Below are 21,365 nucleotides of genomic sequence, written 5' to 3'. Positions count from 1 at the left end.
TCAATATTTGTCAAATGGAAGCACGAATGAAAATACACGAAACTTTTCATTGTTCCGAATTAAATGCACAGTTAAATCTAAGCATATGAGGTGTGATCAAAAAGTGAGAGGAATTATTGTTTTTCTCAAAGAATCTTTTTTTTTTCCATCAACAACTTTGTCTTCTTCAAAGTAATCTCCCTGAGATATAGTACACTTGTGCAAACGCTTTTTCCAGTCTTGGAATCACACTTTTCATTAAGGTGTTCAGCTTCTTCAGTAGTTGTGTTTTTATCTCATCAGTGGTGGCAAAACAACATCCTTTCATGGTTCTTTTCAGCCTCGGGTATAGAAAGAAGTTGTAGGGGGCCATATCCAGCAAATATGGTGGCTGAGGCAACATTAACAGTTTCCTTTTTTTTGCCAAAAAAAATCATGAACAAGTATTGAGACATGAGCAGGAGCATTATTGTGATGTAATTTCCACTAATGGTTTTGTCACAATTCTAGTCATTTTCTTCAGATTGTTTCATGCAAATGGCACATAACTTCAACGTGTTACTGACCATACAACCAGAAGGCAGGAACTCGTGATGCACTATCCTATTGTAATCAAAGAAAGCAGTGAGGAGAACCTTCACGTGTGATTGAACTTGTTGAATATTTTTTGGTCTTGGCTCTCTGGGCAATTTTCATTGTGATGATTGGGATTTGTTTTCAACATCATGCCTGTGTACCCATGTTTCATCGTCTGTTATAACATTCTTTAGAAGTTCTGGATCATTGTCGACTTCATTCAGCAATTCCTGAGTGCTGTCTTTTTTGGTTGAAATTCAACAGTTTTAGAAAGAACTTTGCTGCTACAAGTTTTATGCCCAAAATATCTGAAAAAAATTGCTTGGCATGAGCGAAAGGATGTGCTAACATCATCAGCAACCTCTGATAGTGATAATGATTTGGTAATTTTTCGGAACCATTTTCTTTACTTGTTTCACAGGGCGTCATCTTCAGTGTCTTCATGTGACCCTCTTTGAAACATTTATACCAGTTGTAAACTCTTGTCTTATTCATAGTAGATTCACCAAAAACTACAGCCAACATTTCAGATGCAGTGTTGCACTTTATTTCATTTTCCAAGCAAAATTTAATGCAGATTTTTTGATCCATCTTTTTCAAAAGTAAAAATTTGCAGAGCAGTCAAAAATACATTAACCTTTTTGACTGTGAACAATAAATTAAATATTCAAAACAGCTAGAATGCAAATGTACATTAGGAACATGTGTACCAATAAGATAAAAAAATTGAAAATAGTTTGAATAAAACCTGCAAAATTAAGAAATTCCTTTTACTTTTTGTTCACACCTCATAAGTGATTCAAAGTATAATAGAAAATGTCATAAGAGGATTTATTTTTTTTTTATTTTTTATAATGACAGTTTGCTTTGTGTAACCTTTTTGCGATACTGTTAACGTGAATACACTGAATGTAGATGATATTGCTTTTTGGTATAAATAGATGCTTATTTTTCACCCAGATGGTTCAGTTTCCATCAGAAGCAAAGCATATTCACTGTCACTAAAGAGAACTGGAGCAAGAAAATAATAACAGTAAACGCTATAGTCAAAATGAGATTGACTTACCAGTTTGTGGTACCCAAAAACTGTAATTTCACACTGAATAGTATTAAACTGTTTCTCTCTGTATCATGAGGGCCAGACTATTCTGGCAGTGGTATAAATAATTTGACTTACTCTATTGTCAATCATTGTGTGCCCCAATAAATACTGGATCACTTTGAATGCAAGGTCAGTCTGCCCAGTTAAGTGTAGAAGATTCTCCTGTTCCCTTTAACTTTTGTCTTATTTTATAGTTATTGTGTTTGTTGAAACAATTGTGAAAGTAATGGTTATGTGTTGAGTCATCAAGCCTCAGGCTCTGATTTTTTAATTACTCTGTCATACCCTCTGTACTTTCGGAAAAGCAAATATCTCTTACACAAGCAGTAGGTGGGACCCCAAATAAGACTGGCCAACATTACTAAAGACTTTACAAAGTAAGGTACAATGTTAAATACTCAGGAAACTTGAGTGTATATGACTATTGAAGTTAGAATTGTTGCAAAGTGCATAAGACAGACCATCTAGCACAAAGAAACCTATAAGACAGACATTCTTAGATCACAACTGCTTTATCAACATGACTAATGGCACCTTTTTGAGACTTAGAAGCATCTCTTTGGCTGTTCTGAGAGACATTGTGCATGAACATTAAAATTCGGAAACATACATTTCTAGAAGAGTTGACTAATATAGCTTCCTCGTGTGTATATTTAATGAAAAGATCATGAAGGTAAAATTATAGAGATTTGAACTTGCACAGACGCTTTCAAAGTATCATTCTTCCTGTGTGAATCTTTTACAGTTGAAACAGAAAAGGGCAAAACAACACTGATACACAGAGTATGTTCCACCACACACTGTTAGGTGGATTGTAGAGTAAAGATTTATATGTAGATTCTTCTACTGTACCCTACTTTTGATCATACTGGTGATTCCATTTCAGAGTTTCAGCTTTTGGTCAGCGTGCAGTGGTAGGTTGAGAACTGTTTTAGTAAAGAGGATAGTGTCTCCAGTTGCTGATCAACACACACATTTTAACTTATGTTATTTGTGATTACAGTGAGAAAATGTATGTGTCTGTGGTTTACAATTTCAAGGGACTTCACAGATTAGGGATGCATTGACATAAGTTGTGAATAATGCTGAATAGTGAGGTAATTGGTCATAGATTTTTAGGATAAATGAAGGTATTGACCACAGTCATTAAGGATCAACATTTCACTGTCACAGATTAGAAATATTGTGAAAATCTAAATTTGGAAGAGCATGTAGATTGTAGTAGCCACCAGAAAGATCGCGGGAGGCGCACATTGGCACGGCGCGTCACGGGCGGTAGTTGCCGCAAGTAGAGTCCCGTCCACCAGAGGGCACGCGAGAATTCGGACGCGACCTCTGCCGGCGTAACAACAAGAACAACAACAACAACTCCAGCAGCACGGGCCGTGCCCAGTCAGTCAACATCGGGCATGCCTAGGACACAGTCCCGGTCTACGCTAAGTGAAGTGCGACGTAAACGTGAACAGTGTTACTACACAATTGGCGACGAGTAGGGTCATTCTTTCGCGTGTTGCGTCGTTGTTCCGGTTTCGCAGTTTCTCCACGGCATGAAGGATTTGGTGCGAGTTTTGGTTGTGCAGCAGACGGAACTCATGGCCACCATGAAACAAGTGCTTCCGGCGTTGCTCTCCACGCCGTCTGCTCCGGCGCAGTTCCCTCCTCCCTTTCCCCCGTATGACGAGACTGCGGAGGATTGGGACGCATATGAACATCGCCTTCGGCAGCATTTCCAGGCGTTTCATGTTGCCGAGGCGGAGGTATGTCGTGCTCTCTTCTTGTCTTGGATATCTCCCTCGCTGTATCAAGTTTTGCGGCAGCTAGCGCCGTTGCAGGAACCCTCGTCCTTGACTTTTGACGCATTGTGTTCGTTGCTGTCTTCCTATTATCGCCGCCGCACGCATGTTGTGGCGGCTAGGGTCGAGTTCTATCAATGCAAGAAACAGCCCCATCAGTCTTACCGGGCGTGGGCCGCTACCCTGCACGGTCTTAGTCGCAAGTGTCATTTTGTCACGGAGCAGTCGCGACGTCATTGTTCGTTCGGCCCCTGATAGGGAGGTCCGGCAACGGGCCCTGCAGTTAGAAGACCCTTCCCTCGAGGAAGTTCTGTCCATTGCTCAATCGTATGAAGTCTCTCACGCAGCAGGTCAAGAGCTGGAAGCGTGGTGCGACGTCGCGGAGGTTCAGGGTGGCGCGGCCGCGTCCACTGTGTCCGGGGTGGACGACGTGCGAGCGGTACAATCCGGCCGTTACGGCCGCTCCCGCACGGCGTGTAAGGAGAATTCCGGCCGCCGGCCCCTGTTGCCATCCTGTGCGTCGTGCTATATACATCACGATCGGTCAGAGTGCCTCCAGCGTTGGGCCGTTTGTCGCAAATGTAATAAAAAAGGTCACATTGCTAAAGTTTGCCGCTCAGCCTCAAAGGCATCGAAGGAAGCAAGTACAGAGGACATGGACGTTGACATTCAGGAAGTTTCATCGGGCCAGGCTCCCGACGCATCGGCCCACAAACTCTTTATTGAGGTGTCGGTTCGGTCGCGCCGGTTACAACTGCAAGTAGATACGGGGGCGGCAGTTTCGTTGTTGAATGCACAAACTTATTCCGACCTTGGATCGCCCCCGTTGGCGCCAGTTTACCGGCGTCTACGAGGTTATGGTAAACAGTTCATTCCCCTACTGGGTCAATTCACTGCCGACGTGACTTACAAATCAGTCACTCGGCCTATTACTTTTATTGTTGTCAGTGATGCAAGCTCCGCTAACCTTTTTGGCCTGGATGCCTTTAGGCTTTCGGTTTTTCTATTGCTGACACCATACAGTTGGTCTCCGAAGACGTTCCCTATCACTCATTGGAATCTTTGATCTCAGACTTCCCAGATATTTTTGAGGAGGGCCTGGGGTGTGTTTCCGATTTTGAGGCTCACTTAACGTTGAAGGCGTCGGCTCGCCCGCGTTTTCTACGCGCGAGACAGATCCCCTTGGCTCTCCGCCCTCAGGTAAAGGAAGAGCTAGACCGGCTGACAGCCCTAGGGGTCGTTCTTCCCGTTTCTTCCAGTGAGTGGGCTTCGCCCCTCGTTATTGTCAAGAAGCCCTCAGGAAACTTACGTCTTTGTGGCGATTTCAAGGCCACCATTAATTCCCAATTGGTGGTGGACACCTATCCTTTGCCTCGTGCTGATGAATTGTTCTCCGCCGTGGCGGGTGGCCAATATTTTTCGAAAATCGATCTGTCGGAGGCTTATCATCAGATACCTCTTGATGAGGACTCCAAACGGCTGGCGGTCGTCAACACCCCGTTTGGCCTTTTCCAATACCAGCGGTTGGCTTTTGGAATATCCAGTGCCCCGGCGATATTCCAGCGTTATCTTGAGCATGTCACGTCGACAATCCCTCATTGTATTAATTACCTGGATGACATAATTGTCACAGGCCGCAGCACGAAGGAACACTTGCACAACCTTCGCACCCTCTTTCTCAAATTCAGGTCTGTGGGCTTGCGTTGCAACCTGCGTAAGTCAACCTTCTTCCAACCGTCCATTGAGTATGTGGGCTACACCATATCTCGGCATGGCATACAGCCACTAGGAAGTTTGGTCCAAGGTATCGTCAACCTTCCTCGGCCCACTTCGCTGAAAGAGTTACAAGCCTTTTTAGGCAAGATAGCCTATTACCACCGGTTCATTCCCAGGGCTTCCACTATAGCCCACCCCCTGTACTGCCTTCTGCACAAGGGTGTTCCTTTTGATTGGTCGCCTGCATGCGAGCGAGTGTTCACCTCGTTGAAGGGCCTCCTCACTTCAGCCCCTTGTTTGGCTACTTTTGATCCCCGTAAGCCATTGGTCCTGGCTACAGATGCTTCGCAGTATGGGGTGGGGGCGGTCCTGGCCCATCGCAACGCAGACGGTTCCGAGCAACCACTGGCGTTTGCGTCTAAAACGCTTAGTCCCGCGCAGGCCCATTACTCCCAGGTGGAAAAAGAGGCTTTGGCCATTGTCTACGCTGTTACCAAGTTTCACCCTTTCTTGTACGGCACGAAGTTTCAGTTAATCACTGACCATAAGCCGTTAATATCGTTATTTGGCCCCACCTCTCAGATTCCGGATAGGGCGGCCCACAGACTACAGCGCTGGGCCTTGTTCCTCTCTAAGTACCATTATGACATTCATTTTCGCCCTACAGGACAGCATGCCAACGCCGACGCTCTTTCCCGTCTTCCGGTGGGCCCGGATCCTACGTTCGATCGAGAGGAGATTATGTGTTTTCATTTGGATGTGGCATCCCGCCAAGCAGTTGATGGCTTTCCGATCACTAGTTCTCGAGTCGCCAGGGAAACGGCGGCTGACCCGGTTCTCCAGCAAGTAGTTCGCCTCATTCAGCAGGGGTGGTCCTCCCGCCCTTCAGGCCGGGCCTCGGACCCTCTTCGTAATTATTTTCTTCTACGAGACTGCCTCTCGGTCTTGGAAGGAGTTCTCCTTCTGGCTACCGATGATACAGCTCCTCGTGTGGTTGTTCCTGCAGGTTTACGAAGGGAGGTCCTCACGTTATTACATGCGGGGCACTGGGGTGTTTCCCGTACTAAAACCTTGGCTCGCAGACATGTCTACTGGCCCGGTATTGACAGAGAAATTGAGCACTTGGTGGCCGCCTGTTCCCAGTGTGCGAGCCAACAAGCATCTCCCAGGGCAGCGTTCTCTTCATGGCCGCCGGCAAAACAAGCATGGGAACGTGTTCACATCGATTTTGCGGGCCCGTTTCTCAATGGCTTTTGGCTCATTGTCATTGATGCTTATTCCCGATTCCCATATGTGGTTCGCTGCTCCTCAACCACTTCAGAAGTTGCAATCCAGGCACTAGCAAAAATCTTTTCTGTGGAAGGTCTGCCAATCACCCTGGTCTCAGACAATGGACCGCAGTTTATTTCGCAGACCTTCCAGGATTTTTGTAGGCGCTTCGGTATTCGGCACGTTTGCTCTCCCCCCTTCCATCCACAATCGAATGGGGAAGCCGAGCGCATGGTGCGCACATTTAAGACGCAGATGAAAAAGTATGTGCACGAATTTCCTGCAGAGGAAGCCTTGACGTTTTTCTTGACGGCATACCGGACCACACCAATGGGCGACCGCAGCCCCGCAGAGCTCCTCCATGGGCGTCAACCTAGGACTCTGCTGCACCTCCTCCGGCCTGGTCTTCGCCAGTCTTCACAAAACGAAGTACCTGGCTTTCCACTGGGTATGTCGGTCTGGGCCCGTGGGTTTGGTCGCAATCCACGTTGGATACCGGCGGTGGTCCTGCGCCGAAATGGCCGCCGGCTCTATACCTTGCAGGCGGGGGATCGGGTGGTACGTCGTCACCAAAATCAGCTACGTCCACGTTCGGGCACCCACCCTCCGACCTCTCGGACACCGGCTTCCCCATTGCCGGCACCTGTATTGGTTTCACAGGGGACGTTACCTCCTCTCCCCGCTGTGACTCTGCCGCACTGCGATGGTTCTCAGCCTTGGCAGCCTCCAGTAGCTCCAGCACCGGCATCGCCATCATTCGAGATGCCCCAGCGAGAGCTGGCCCCCCTCGCAGGTTCGGTTTCTCAGGGGGCTAGTTCACCTGTGGTTGTCCCTTCCCCTTCATCCCCACCACTGGGTCTTGCCCCTCCCGAGGTGGAACGGGATCCGGAGTTCGACAGCTTGTCACCCGTTCTGTCCCGAGCTCCGGTTGTGGGACGACGGGGGCCTCTTCGTGTGGGTCACTTCCAGCCGTATTCGAAGGTTCCAGCTCGAGGGTTGGCAGATCCCCTCGACTCCGGCCATCCAATGGATGTGGAGGTCATCGCTCCTGCCCGACGCTCCACCTTCCGATGCAGTGGATCACAGTGGCTTCACCCCCCCGAAGGAGGAGTGTAGTAGCCACCAGAAAGATCGCGGGAGGCGCACATTGGCACGGCGCGTCACGGGCGGTAGTTGCCGCAAGTAGAGTCCCGTCCACCAGAGGGCACGCGAGAATTCGGACGCGACCTCTGCCGGCGTAACAACAAGAACAACAACAACAACTCCAGCAGCACGGGCCGTGCCCAGTCAGTCAACATCGGGCATGCCTAGGACACAGTCCCGGTCTACGCTAAGTGAAGTGCGATGTAAACGTGAACAGTGTTACTACATAGATCACAGTTATCAGCAAGGAAGGCTGTGGCTCAAACTTCTTTGTAGCTCCTAGTGTTTCAATCTCAGTTGTGGATAATGAAGTGGGAGGAGGTGCATAAGGATTTGAATTATGTGACACTAATGTGGAAGTTTTTTCTCAGCGTTCATGAGTGACTGTTAAAATGACACACTGCAGTACCTGCAAGGAGACTTTGACTGTAAATTGAGCATTTCATAATTCCCTTAACCATATTTGGCCCTTTTGGGGTTTCATGTTTTATGCTAAAAATACTTACTTAATAGCAGTAGATAGAGTAGCAGCTAGACTGAATGCTTCTTTTTGTGATATTAAAGAAGAAGAAGAAAATGGTTCAAATGGTTCTGAGCACTATGGGACTTAACTGCTGAGGTCATCAGTCCCCTAGAACTTAGAACTACTTAAACCTAACTAACCTAAGGACATCACACACATCCATGCCCGAGGCAGGATTCGAACCTGCGACCGTAGCAGTCGCGCGGTTCCGAACTGAGCGCCTGAACCGCTAGACCACCGCGGCCGGCAGAAGAAGAAGAATACAAGTGTAATCGAATTCACAGTATATTTAAATAAAGGCATTTTTAATCGATTGAACTGATTTGTCGTCTGTTCCTTTGTGCGTGTTTCTAAGTGTTAGTTTGATTACCTTCATTTTCTTGTCATAGGTTGCTCCTGAAGTGAAAGTAGTAACAAATCTCCCAGCAGTTTCTGTTGAGGAGGTGGCACCTGCGGCTACTAGTGATGCAACTTTACTTGCACCAGAAGAAGTCAAATGTAAGTCACACAGAAAGCAAATACAAAGTGCACTTCAGGAATTAGGAGCAAATATACTGGATTTATCTCTTTATCTCAGAAAGTGAAACAATTGGATATGCAAATCAGAACTTTGCTTTACATAAACTGGCTCTAATATGTCTCCCAATATAAGAGCAGTGACTTAATTGTAACTTATATTTCACTTTCACTAAAAAAGAATCTACTGGCACAATTTCAGTTATGTGCAGATTTGATTTCACACACACAAATTTCTTTCTTCTTTCATTTTCATCTCGTCCAATAAGTCTTCCCGGACTCGGGGGTCCTGGGTGACTGTCATATAACTTCCCTCGATTCACAAACCTTAGAAGTCATTTTCCTTCATTCCTCTTCCTTTCCCTTCAACCCTTTTTCCAAAAGGATCCACTGGCTCCAAAAGCTTGCACATTTCAATACATTTTATGTGTGTTTTCTCCTGCCACCATTGTGTGAATATTATACTCTGTTGGGAGAAATTACAGATTAACTGCTGGATGCAGTTTGTATTTATTCTCATATGCTTAATTCACAATGGATTCTTGGGTGACCAACAGTAATCATTTGACAAGCAGAGAGCTGCACAAGATCTCCCTTTAGTTATGGGAGTTCTCTTTTGATTCAGAAGCTCAAATTTCTTACCTGAGTGCCTGAAAGTTGGACAAACATGTTAAATCTGAAGGACATCTGAGTTTTACATATACCCTGGAATTCATATTGTTATTAATTCTCTGTTTACTTTGTACTTTGATGCAAGGGCAAATGTTTTATTAATAATTTTTGTCGTATTTTTTAATACATAACTTTTATTAAACTTTGCAGCAAAACCACGCGGAGGTGGAGACATTGCTAGCACGGCAGAGAAGACTGCCACTGACCGAAAAAGGGAGCGTCGTCGTAAGAAGGTGGCACAGAAGAGGCGTGCCCAGAGAATGGTGGAGAAGCAAAAGGTGTCTGGTGTACTGGTTAGAGGCAGTAACATCTCAAAGGCAAGCAAATATTATTTCACCTCTCATATGAATAACTCTTTTGAGAAATTAAACAGCAGAATTTTTAATTGCTTGTGTACACACTACACATTGCTGATATTTAAATCATGTCATAAATGACATTGCAAATATTTTGTGTACCTGTCTTGTTACTTCTTTTTTGAGAGTATTGCCCCTATAAATTGAAAGTCAGGTGTGAAAGCCAGTTATATTGATGAAAATTCAATAAGCTTCACGTAGCAGCAATGGATATCATGACCACACTAAAAGCAATAGGCAAAAGTATATATTAAGTATAAGTATCTGTACCCTTAGCATTCACCAAAATTAAATGGAGCTGGGCAATAGTAGTAGACTACAATGGGAGAAAATATTAATTTTATGGATACAGTACTGAGAGAATGGTTCTCTCTCCATCTAACACTTTAAAGTGACCTTTCTTTTGTGAATAACCTCAAATGTTATTTTCCTTCATCCTTTTCTTTTCTCATGCAACAATAGGACCTCAGCCTCATATTTTTTAAAACAGTTGTGTATTGTTTGTTTTAGTTCATACGAATACTCATGTTTTGCATACTGTGTGCTAGTGAATTATGTTTACATATGAAAACTTTTCTATAATCATACCTCATTGTTTTCAGTTGGAAGATTCTGGTGCTGATCGTGGCATTAAGTCATCCACTGCATTCTTCAATCAACTACAAGATGAAGTCCGGGGCCAGGTGCAGAGGCTCAGTGCAGCAAAACGGGATGCTAGCATTGCACACCATTCAGTTAATGCCAAGAAATTGAAACTATAAAAAACAAGTGTCCCTGGAGCTTCGTGGTTGAACTATGAAAGGTACCAATTTTGCTGTTATAGTTTCAAAAATGCTTAGGAGAGTTTTTTTTTTCCAAAATGGATATGTTTGTCTTATCTAATCAACCCAAAGTTAAGTAAGAAAGAACCTCGGTGAATACATTGTTAGTGCAGTAAATGTGTGTCGTTTCAAAGGATATTCAAATCATTTTGCAAATTAGGAAATATATTATTGCTTTCATGTTTCTTAAGTTCTCTGTTGTTGCAAGATTAATACATACTAATAAATGCAATCATAGTGTAGTATATTAATCTGTCTGCTTGACAGATTGTCTCAACATTGTGAGGAAGTAAAGTAGTGCCAGTTTTCCCATAAGCTTAACTTCATTTCTTCTCTTATTACTCTCCTTCATGTTGTGCGCACTGGTTAATTCTCTCTAAAGCCAATTGCTTCAGGCTGTACAGATTACATCTTTGAGAAAGACAGTTACATTTTATTAAAACACTACATTGTATTTGATGAAGGAAATCACCAATGTATTTTCAGTAGACTAAATAATGATGCGATCTTCATAAGTGCCGACAAAATTTTTTGGAGTTCTTTTAATAATGCCCCCATTCGTGCTTTTCCAAGCTTAGTTGCATGTTGTTGAAGCTCAAGACAGAACTGCATTAACATCTATGTTTATTTGGATTCAGGATCAGAATCAGCTTGAAAAAGGATTCAACTGCTTGTGTGTCTCTAGTCAACTGTTGGAAGCCTAATTTTAACAGCATAATCTAGGGCCTGAGGAGTATTTGTAGTTTCTGCCCTGAAAGATGGTTCCTTAAGTTTTGTAAATAGGTTATTGTAGGGAATACAATGTCTTTCTTAAACAGGGTGTATACGTGGACAAGGAAAAAAAAATTCCAGAACTTTTCCCGGGTACCCTGTTTAGAAATATACTTTTTCCCGGGCAAAAATAACTTTTTCTGTGCTAAGTGACAGAAGGGTTTCCGTAGATTTTTCCCTCGGAACTGTAAAACTTATCAATCCCTTTGAATGGTTAAAGTTTTATACACTGGCGTAGAACTTCCCGGAAAAACGGGAACAGGGGGGAGAAGTTTTGGAATGGCCTTTGATGGAAAAAAAAGGAGAGAAATTTTGGAAAGACCTTTGATGAAGGGGGGAAAAAAACGAGAGAGAGAGAGAGAGAGAGAGAAGTTTTGGAAAGACCTTTGGTATCAGCAACATGTACGCTGCATATTTTCATATTACGAAAGTGTAAATTCGAATTGCACTGAACACAACACATTAGTTTTCAGAGGTTTGAAATCGAGATTGCGATGCCCTGTTGTAAGCCAATCATATCTCATGCCACGTGATCTCGCCAGCCAATGACAGCAGATATTCAGAGCATAGGACAACTGCTGTAGTAAGCCAATAGCACTTATGTACCACGAATACACAAAGAGGAAAAGTTAACGGTGTACATTAATATACATAGTGTAGCAACAAGAAAAGCTAAGCTTTCACATATAATATTGGTCTCTAAGATTAATAAGCTACAAGAGAAGCTAAGCTTTCACATGTAATATTGATCTTTTTTGCGCGTGTTATACTTTAAGGTATGACACACAAATCTGTCAGTAAATTTACGATCTCTGGTCTTCTGGGCTCGAATTTCTTCTATGTGGCTGGTCCTCAAGGTGTTCAGTTTTAAACGAGAGTCAAACGCTCTGTGATTTAAGAAATTCATCCCACTTTCTCACACATAACATAATTCATCTTGTCTAAAAGAAAATTTCCTTTGAAAGTAATGTCTTTCAAACCACCATTCACAATACTATCCCAAGACTGTCAGAAATAGGTTTGATTTAGCAGTGCCAGAGGTGCCAGAAAACGGGCGTTATTACTCCTGCACAGCTGTGATGGAGGAAGCCTGCATGTTTGTATGTATAAAGCATAAAGAGATCTTACATTCCACCATAAAAGAAACAGGACATCATACTCAAAGAGTATCGGAATTACATAAACTATACTAAAATGCATAATTCAGCCTGAAGTGCACATTGGTTTGTCGTGATTCACAACGAAGTAGGTCCCACCTGATATTAAGCTTTTCAGTGTGGTTTATGGGACATAAATTTTCTTGGCGTAGCAGTACTGTAATACCTTATGTTTGGTTCTTTATTATGACACAATGCCGTACATGGCCAGAAGATGGAAACATGCACTTGAAATTCTGCGAACAATTAGAACTAGCCAATACTTTGCAATGAAACACTTTGTTTTAAATAAATTGATTGCCTCAGCAAGAAAGATTAATAAAGCCAAATTTCTTTACCAAACTGACAACAATAACTTCATTGTTCTGCAGAGAGATTTATGCTTGACTGCTAAAAACTTGGAAATCAAATCAAATCAGAAAACTGAAACTAACAATATATTTTTGCCTTCCATAATTATGTGAATGTATTTTAATTTGTTTGATAGCTCCCGGCCACAGAAATCTGTTTTGTTTTCGTTTGACGTGGGAGCTGTAAACGAAGAGGAAACGGCAAAATCACTTAATGCAAACAAGTACCCCCCTTCCCACTACAACTCTGCACATGCGCAAATCTGGCAGCTAGGATGCACAAGAAAAATTTTTCTCGTTAGCATTTGGCTGCTTCCAGCTACTGCCAGAAGCGGGAGAAGGTATTGCTCATTCGCAAGTCAACTGCACTTCTGCATGAGCCTGCTGGCAACTGCTCAAATGAGCCTAATGTAAACAGTTGTGACTTCACGCTCATAGAAAGGAGTTTATTGTTATCAAGTATTACATAGTCTTCTTCCTAAGGCCTTTGACATATTTTTGCTGTTTGGAGATGCTTGTGCATGCACTTTGTTTTCTTGTTGTGGTTTGTTTTTTTGCTGCAGTATTATTCTTTGCTAGAGAATCAGTTCTCACCAGTCAAAATTACAAAAATTTAAGTGAAAACTAAAACAATGAAAAATTCCCGTTTTTTTTCCTGGATTTCCTGGGTCATATACACCCTGTTAAAGTGTCTGCCAGTTAAAACATACGAATATACCATTCTTTGGTAAGAGTTAATCTTGAATCCTTTGTATGTATGCCATATATTCTTTAGTTGCATCCTATTTAGCTGCCATTTAAAAGTGTCTTTTCAGTTGGTGTGTTGCAAGAATAGTTATTTGGCTTGAGGTAATTGTAATGTTCATCACTAGGAGGCAATAGAAGTTCTATATTCAAGGCATTTATTTGATGCATGCTTCAGTGTCTCATTGACTTTGGCGTTGTTGCATGAGTTCCTCGTACACTAGGAGCATGGTCGTAGGTTGTTATTTTTCATGATGTGTTGCATTATTCCTACATTGATAGGTGTGTGAAAACATAGTAGCACTGAAATTCAGATAATTTGGCGTACAAGTATGACTTATCAAACTCAGCACTCTTGGATAATGGCTCAGAATTGCACAAACTGTCAGACAGAAATGCAGAATTTTCAGAAGATGACAATTATTAATTTGAGCTGGAGAGTGAAAAGTGTTAACAATTTTACTTTTGTATGGAGCCGCAGTTGTACCACATGGTTGGTCTGTTAGCTTTTGTGCATATAAACACGAACAAAACATTGATGAACTACAAAAAGCCGGTGATTAATATTCTGTGAACTGTGCTCTGCTTAATACATGGATGAACTAAGATAGTGTTTGCATGTGTAGTGGATGTTTACTGCTGAAACAGTGCAAGTGAAGGATATCAGATTTGTACATTTCCAGGACTCTGCTTGGGTGTGAATAAGTCTTGACGTATGTTGTGTCAGTCATTGAACTGAAATGTTTGTAATGTGCCAAGAATTAGGACGTTGTATAGACGAGTATACTCCACAAATATGTCTGCTGCGTATTTGGTACCTAGGAGCCAGAGGACCAGAGCATCTCTACAGTTGTAACACTTGATAATGGTCTAAGGCCGAAATCTAGATTTTGGTATAAAACAGTGAAATGGCAATTATATCTTTCAGAAAGTGAAAATTGCGCTGTAGCCAGTAGAGATGCAAGTGGCCATGAAAACATAGTCTACAAGTTTCAGATATGCAAGATTTTTCTTTCGCTTTAACAATGTACCTTTCTATAACAAATGGTGTGATTTAATGCGCAACCTAATTATCTTTGCAGAAACAAGTGGAATTCAGGTACCTGTTGATGAATTATCAGCAGACCAGAACTGTCTCTCATTTTTTGATCAGAGCCTATTTCTAAAAATAAAATGAAAGACAATAGAAAATCCAGGATGGAACAATATTATGAAACAGATAGTTGATGCTCACCATAAAGGGGAGATGCTGAGTTGCAGGGGTAGGCACAACAAAGAGACTGCCACAAAAAAACTTTTGGTCAACAAGGCCTTTGTCATAAATAAACGACTGACACACACACACTCAAACCCACATGACCACAGTCTGTGGCAGCTGAAGCCACACTAGAAGCAGAAGCAGCAATGCATGATAGGAGAAGCGACTGGGTGGGGATAAGGAGGAGGCTGGGGTGGGGAGGGGGAGGGATATTTGGGTATGGGTGGGGGACTGTTAAGTGCTGCTAGGGAGCTTGCAGGGACGAGGTGGAGATAGGGTAGGGCAGCTAGGTGCTGTCAGGAGGTTAGACAGAGGGTTGGGGAGAGAGGGGGAGGTGTAGCAGAAAAGGAGGGAAGTAAAAAGAGTGGGTGCATTGGTGGAAGAGAGAGCTGTTTAGTGCTGGAAGGGGGAGGGGCTATATGGGTGAGGACAATGACTAATGAAGGTTGAGGCTAGGATGGTTAAGGAAACTTAGGATATATTGCAGGGAGAATTCCCACCTGTGGAATTCAGAAAAGCTGGTATTGGTGGGAAGGATCCATATGGCACAGGCTGTGAAGCAGTCATTGAAATGAAGAAAGTCTCATTGGACAGCATGCTCAGCAACAGGGTGGACCAGTTGTGTCTTGGCCACAGTTTGTTGGTGTCCATTCATAAGGACAGACAGTTTATTGGTTGTTATGCCCATATAAGCCCATCCCAGAACCTCTCCTCGAGTCCATCTCTCTCCTCACCCCTACCTCTCCCTGCATTCCTACATTCTACATACTTCCTAAAGTCCAAAAGTTCCCATTCCAGCACTACACAGCCCTCTATTCCATCATGCACCCAGTCGTTCTACTTCTCTCCTTTTCTGCTACCCTTCTCCCTCTCTCTCCTGCCCTCTTTCTAACCTCCCGACTGCATGTAGCTGCTCTACTCTCTCTGTCCACCTTGTCCCAGCTAGCTCCCCAGCAGCACTTAACCGTCCTCTACCCCTATCCTGTTATCCCTCCCCAACCCCACACCACCGCAGCCTCCTCCTTACCCCCACCCAGTTGCCTATTCCATCACGCACTGTTGCTGCTGCTCATAGAGTGGCTTCAGCTGCCGCAGACTGTGTGTGTGTGTGTGTGTGTGTGTGGGGGGGGGGGGGGGGCACGCGCGTGCATGCGTGGGTGTCTATTTTTGACAAAGGCATTGTTGGACGAAAGCTTATTTTGTCACAGTCTTTTTGTTGTGCCTCTCTGTGACTCCTTATCTCCGCTCTATGGTGAGCAGCAACTATCAACTATCCTTCCATAATATTGTTAAAATGAAGGACAAATAGATCCACAAGTGCTACTCTGTCTTAACTTTACTGTTGAAACATAGTCAAATGAAATTTACTATGGAATTTGGAGCACAGTGAGAATACACAAATTTCACCAGTTCTTTGCAATTGTGTTGCAATGTGTGTTGTAATGAACTTGGAATTGTGGGACTCTGTTCTTGCATCACCATTTGTCTCTCAGCTAATGTCAAGAGACAAGATTATTGCCATATCCAGGTTGCTGTATTTGTGCAAAGCATACAGAACACTTTCCGAAATCACAACAATTTTACAGTTGAAAAACTGGAAACAAAGGGAATAAATAATTGCTTCAAAATTGGTGTTGATTTCAGCCTAAAAGATAAAATAATGGGCAACAGTATATGGCCGAAGAACAGTGTGATAAAATGTTTTTTGTTCTGGAGGATGCCCAGTGCACCAGTACAATAAACTCCCAAGACCAAGAACATTCCAGTGAAAAACGAAATATCATTGAAGAAAATGCTGTCTTAGTTATAGCGAGTGTAAATGTGCAGTGCCTCAGAACAAAACTTGATACGTTATCACTGTTCGTTGATGAAGTGAGACTTGATGTATTACGTATATGTGAACACAGGCTAGCCCAACCACAAACAGAATACTACAGAAACATTGAATATTTAGAAATGGTGACTGCATGGTGTAGAGAAACTACAATCAATGGTGGTGTGGCTGTGTATGCAAATAGTAAACTCAGTGCCAATAAAATTGACTTAAGTAAATTTTGTGTAGGTCTAGACCTAGAATTAGCTGCTTTGGGTCTGTCAGATGCCAACTTAATTGTTGTTTCCATTTACCATTCCACAGATGGAAATTTTGAAAGTTTCCTCAACCCGTTGGAAAGCTGTCTGTGTCACCTAGTGCACTTAGGGACAAAAATTGCTTTATGTGGAGACTTCAACATTCATATTGGAGAAGGTAATGATAAAGAAAGAGCTTCCATGAACTTAGTAAGCAGCTATGGGCTATTCGTAGGAAACTCTGTACCAACAAGAGGACTTATTTGTCTTGACACAATTGTGACAAACCTGAATAGTTGGGACTACAAAGTAAGTGTGGTGGACCCTATATTAGCAGATCACCATGCGGTAATCATGAAGTTATGGACAAACTCAGTAAGGACACAACAAATTCCCAGCTGGCATTCAAATTATGTATTCAGAAATAGAGTTATTACAAAGAAAAGCTTAGATGATTTCAAAACTACAGTGTCTCCTATAGATTGGCGCCAAATAATTGATGAATTGCCACCAAATTCTGCATTCAATCACATGTTCCAGACCCTTAAAGTGAAATTTGTCCCTTAAAGTGAAATTTGGTGAACATTACCCATTAAAACTCAAGAGATATTCAAATGCTACATCAAAATGTAGACAAAAAGTAACAAAGTAAAGAGGTGGTATACTCCTAGACTAACCAAAATAAAATGTATTGTCCAGATACCAAATGACAAGGTCAAAGCTGCTAAAGATATAGATATTAAGGATAGATTGTGCTCTAGTTATTTACAGACCAAAAGGACCTACAGAAAGGAAGTAGAAAAAGCAGAGAAGGAAAGCAATGCCAGATTTATTGAAGCTCACAATCCTTGTAAAGCAGCATGGGACCTGGTTAATGAGCACAGGAAAAAGCCCACCTCTTACTCTAATTCTTGCAGTCCAGATGAGTTTAATGACTATTTTATAAAAATAGTGGAAAACACAGTAGATGAAATTCCTGACTTTGGAACAGATCCTGCAACTGCTGTGAAATTTTAGAATAAATGCAGCATGGCAATATGGAAGAGAGTGTATCCAAAAGAAATAATAAAAATTGTAAAAAGCTACAAATCTTCAGGGAGCCCTCATATTTATGGCATTTCCTGTACTATGTTAAAAACTATAATCAGTGAAATTGCACAGCCATTAGCAGTAGTAATATATGAAAGCCTCCGTACGGGGGAATTTCCAGACCTCCTGAAAGTAGCACGCACAGTGCCTGTTTACAAAAAAAGGCAGTCCACATGAAGTGTCAAGCTACAGGCCCATATCTATAATACCAGTACTAGCGAAGGTGATGAAATTGATAATGAAAGAACAAATATTAAGTTACTCTGAAGAAAATAGTCTCTTTTATGATGCGCAACATGGCTTTCGGACGGGCAGGTCAACAACAGCTGCTGTACTTCACTTACTTACAAACGTAAGTCAGGGTTCTGAAGACAAAGAGTCTATAGCACTAGTACTCTGTGACCTTAGTAAGGCATTTGACTGCATCCCACATAAGGCCCTGCTCAGAAAGCTAAAAACATATGGTATAGGGGAATCTGTCCTGCAAACTCTTGAATCCTACCTGAGAAACAGACGAGATTGTCTCCATGCAAGGAGCTGATTCAGGTGAGAAGAAGCTACAGCATGGTGTGCCACAGGGATCAGTAATAGAGCCCCTGCTGTTCCTTATCTTCATGAATGACATAGGCTCCAATGGGCACACCTTGCAGTTTGCAGACGATACAACCTTGTTCTCAAAAGGAGAGAATGTTGAACAGGCAGTCCAACAAGCAGAAGTCTTGTTCAATGAAGCTAAGGCCTGGTTTATCATGAACAAAATGAAAATTAATGAAGAAAAAACTCGGAGGATGATATGCAGCCTCAGCAATACTAGAGCACTGGGTAACACAGCAGATGTTAAACTTCTGGGCTTTCTCATTGGTACCAAATTAACCTGGCAACAGCACACCAAGCATGTATGTCCCAAACTTTCACGGGTCCTGTACCTCTTGAGGAAACTGAAAAGTATAGTACCAGAACAGTAGGCCTACCTTCTAACTGTGTAGTGTGCAATGTTCCACAGCCACATCAGTTATGGGCTGTTGTTTTGGGGCCATTCTGCAGGCTGCAAGAATGTGCGTTTTTACTGCAAAAGAAAGCAATGAGGATCATTACTACAAGCAAAAAAACAGACCACAGTAAACGAATTTTCACCAGGTTAGGAGTTCTGACTATTTACAGCCAGTATATATTGAACTGCCTCTTCCACATAAAGAGAAACCATGATATTTACAGAAAGAGAAATGAAGTTCACAAATACAGCACTTGCAACAAAGACAGTATTGACATGCCAAGGTGTCGATTAGCAAAGACACAAAACAGCTTCCCAATGGTGGCCCTAAAATTGTTTAATGCTCTACCTGATCACATTCAGTCTTTACCATGGGAGCAGTTTAAAACTTCTATTTTGTGTAAGCTAAAAGAGCAACCCTTCTACAATATTGAAGAATTCTTCTCTAGTAATAGCATAGTGTTTACTTGAGTTGCAGCTCAATTTCATGACTCCAACAGCAACCATTATATTTAATTTCATTATATACTTGTATCTATTTTATAGTTATGATATTATTGTATTCTAATTTATAACTTAAATATGTCTTGCAGTATTAAATCACTATTATAGTAGAGTTGTATTAATGTATCCTGATATTGTTGTATCTTGACGCTATCTGTCCAGCTGTGGTTGGTGAATGGCATAGAATTGGTAATAAAGGTAATAAAATAATAAAGGTAATATGGATGCCTCAATAAGAACTGGGCGACGACTTTTGCATGAAACAAAAGCTATTTGGGATCACTACACATAAAAATACAGAACAGTTTTTTATCTATATCAAAATCTGACGAAAGATAAAACAGTCTGCCTTTTTGAAGAGAGAACTGGGTTCCGGGTTCATATAAAAACAAATTGTAAAAATGTGGATTACAATGCATGCTGTCAAGGATGATGGAGGGAAATTAAATGTGGACAATTCTGTCAGATTGTTGCTACTAAAGCTGTGTTCCTCTTGTTGAGAAAGGCTCATGAATATTGATAGGCAGATTCTGTAAGAGCCTGACAGTGCTTGACCTCCTGAAAAAAATACATTGGGACTTGAAATAGTTATGGATCAGACAGGTTTACCTAGAGACCAAGTAAATAAGAAACTAATGAAAGGAGAAACATTATTTTGTTGCAAAAGATACCAAATCTACTTGAAATGGAAAAACAAGTGTGATGTATGAGTCTCCTTCAAGCGTCACATGTCAGGGTAAAATGCAGGAGCAGATAGAGGGAAGCGGTAACACCAGGCACTGTACTAGACATAAAATTTCTTTAAAATATATGTAGACAGAGGAGACCAGCTGAGGAGCTACTGCCCCATCCAGCTGTGAGGATTCATTCTGACGAAGTCCAACTTCTTGCAGTTAGGCCTCAGTGCTGGTCAGATGAATACTCTGTAAAATCTAAAAAACACTATTCTTGTGATGTTTCCAAGCTACTGATAGAAAGTCCATATAATGAATGACTACTTTCTTTGTTATGCATGTATCAATCTTTGAACATCAAATTATTCCATTAACAAAAGCAAGATGTTCCCAAGTCAAACAATGTCATTTGTGTACTAACTGAAACATCTTAGGTTGAATCTTCCATCTATTCTTTGACTGTTGAGAAGCTCCTTGGCAAAGAACTTCTCCAGGGGGGTTCCATGGCGTGATGCACAATGTTGCAGAATCTGAGAAAGCACTGTGTATGATGCAAGCACATTGCAAGGAGACCCTATGTTGTCACACGACACTCTAGGAGTATCTCAAACAAACAAATTTCCACAATAAATAAAGCAGCATAATGGTAATATATCAATTAACAAATTTCAATTATATGTTGGCTGAAGCTAGTTCAAAATATATGCACTTGGTCAAACATACAAGACTGCAGAGGGTACAAATGCTATCCAAAGATTTGCATATGTTAAAAATCACCTGTATCCCCACATATGCTATCTGTATGATTGAATAAACATGGGAAGCATTAAACAAATTATTAACATAACAAATTCATCGCAGAAACAAAGATTTGTAACACAAGATCTCTTATTTGTCTCTTTTATATACGCATAGTCCTTTTCAGCTAACCATTTGCATTAATTGTGGCTCTTACGTCACGAATATAATAGTTTTTTATGGGCAATGTGTTGAAACTTGTATATGCAGGATGTATATGATCCGTGATAAGCGGCAGATCTGGGAAAAACCCGGGAATTTTTTCATCTACATCTACATCCATACTCCGCAAGCCACCTGACGGTGTGTGGCGGAGGGTACCCTGAGTACCTCTATCGGTTCTCCCTTCTATTCCAGTCTCGTATCGTTCGTGGAAAGAAGGATTGTCGGTATGCTTCTGTGTGGGCTCTAATCTCTCTGATTTTATCCTCATGGTCTCTTCGCGAGATATACAAAGGAGGGAGCAATATACTGCTTGACTCTTCGGTGAAGG

The 21,365-nt window shown here is 42.1% G+C and overlaps 1 protein-coding gene across 1 annotated transcript in view; it reads left to right on the top strand.

Annotated features, from left to right (window-relative positions):
• The window catches only part of LOC126262745 (U3 small nucleolar ribonucleoprotein protein MPP10-like), a 75,901-nt gene that overhangs the window by 32,051 nt on the left and 22,485 nt on the right, over positions 1-21,365 (top strand). The window contains exons 8-10 of the mRNA XM_049959554.1: positions 8,491-8,599; positions 9,440-9,606; positions 10,248-10,447. Coding sequence (XP_049815511.1) covers positions 8,491-8,599; positions 9,440-9,606; positions 10,248-10,406 — 435 coding nt within the window. The 3' untranslated portion in view covers positions 10,407-10,447. The remainder of the gene's footprint in view (positions 1-8,490; positions 8,600-9,439; positions 9,607-10,247; positions 10,448-21,365) is intronic.

Source organism: Schistocerca nitens, chromosome 6 (genome assembly GCF_023898315.1).
Source record: "Schistocerca nitens isolate TAMUIC-IGC-003100 chromosome 6, iqSchNite1.1, whole genome shotgun sequence".
Lineage (NCBI taxonomy): Eukaryota > Metazoa > Arthropoda > Insecta > Orthoptera > Acrididae > Schistocerca > Schistocerca nitens.
Note: the sequence above shows the minus strand (reverse complement) of the source record. Positions and strands in the feature narration are given on the sequence as shown.